At 38.8% G+C, this 1558-nt stretch overlaps 1 protein-coding gene across 1 annotated transcript; it reads right to left on the bottom strand.

Moving 5' to 3' along the window:
• Positions 1 to 360: 360 nt before the first annotated feature.
• Positions 361 to 1317, bottom strand: LOC110318620 (olfactory receptor 4A5-like). Its single transcript, XM_021193797.1, has one exon. The coding sequence runs from the start codon at positions 1315 to 1317 to the stop codon at positions 361 to 363; it is 957 nt and encodes a 318-aa protein (XP_021049456.1).
• Positions 1318 to 1558: the final 241 nt, after the last annotated feature.

Raw genomic sequence — 1558 nt, forward strand, 5'->3', positions numbered from 1 at the left:
GACAGAAAGAGACAGAGACAGAGAACATGAAGTGGGATGAGAGGGGAAGAGAGGAGACATAGCTTGAAAAACATAGTACACTAAGAAAACACAATCAAAACATATGAAAAAATTAAAGAAAATAATTTATTGAAAATTTAAAAATATGATATGCAATTATCAAAAATGGTTGAACAATTAGCTAATGAATGAATGATATTATATGCAGGCAGCAATATTACCTGCAAAAGTTTGACAAAAAATAACAATATTTGACAATTACATTCATAATACTAGTAGTTGTAGAGTAGCAAGTGGGAGTGTGAAGCTTCAAGGAAAAACTCACACACCAAGGGTTTATTCAGGCTTGTTGCCTAATGCTTAGTAATGTGAACAGCAAGAAGAAAGCTTTATTCTATTTGGACTTAATATTTTCTGCAGGAGCTTTTCCATAGAATGTTTCATCTCTGAATTCCTCAAGGTATATATTAAAGGATTCAACATGGGAGTGACAANNGTATAAATTACAGTGATGGATTTATCAATAGGAAAACTAGAAACAGGTCTAACATACATGAAAATACAGGGAACAAAAAAGAGAAAAACCACAGTGATATGGGAACTGCAGGTGGACAGAGCTTTGCGCCTCCCTTCCTGACTGTGATTCTGGAGAGATCTTAGGATTATTGCATAAGAAAGTAGGAGTAAGATGAAGATGACTATACACATGGCACCACCATTAGCAATGACAGTGAGGCCAAGGAAGTAGGTGTCAGTACATGCAAGTAGCAATAGTGGGTATATGTCACAGCCAAAGTGGTCAATGATATTGGGACCGCAGAATGGAAGATTATATACAGCGAGAACTTGAAACAAAGAATGTGCAAAACCTCCCACCCAGGCCATCACCAAGAAAAGAATACATACCCGTCGATTCATGATGATCAAATAATGCAGTGGCTTACAGATGGCCACATAGCGATCATANGCCATTGCCACCAGAATGACAATGTCAACCCCACCAAACAAATGCTCTATAAAGAGCTGGCTTATGCAAGCTCTGAAGGAGATGGTCTTTTTCTCACGGAGCAAGTCTACAATCAACTTGGGTGAAATGGCCGTGGAGTAAACAGCATCCATGAGTGACAGAGAGGCAAGGAAGAAGTACATTGGGGAGCCCAAAGAGGGGCTGGCAATCACTGTCCCTACAATGAGCAGGTTGCCCACCATTGTCGCAATGTACATCAGTGTAAACATAACAAATAATGCTTTTTGCCCAGCAGGATCCTGAGTGAAGCCCAGCAGGACAAATTCTGTGACATTGTTGCTCTGGACCATTTATTCATCTATCAGGCTTCTTTCAGACAAAGAGCTCAGGAGAATAAGACATCCTATGATCTGTTAGCAGGATCATGAGTCCATTCTGTCATTGAGCATATAGTGTCTTTACAGTTGTTAACAAATAGTAGGCGTGTAACAATCTTCATTTGTTTTCTGTTAATAAATCTCTTAGTGCTAAGGTTATCAAAATAACAGTGGATCTCTAGACAGAAATGCAGATAGAGATAACTCTGTTATC

Source organism: Mus pahari, chromosome 3 (assembly GCF_900095145.1).
Source record: "Mus pahari chromosome 3, PAHARI_EIJ_v1.1, whole genome shotgun sequence".
NCBI lineage: Eukaryota > Metazoa > Chordata > Mammalia > Rodentia > Muridae > Mus > Mus pahari.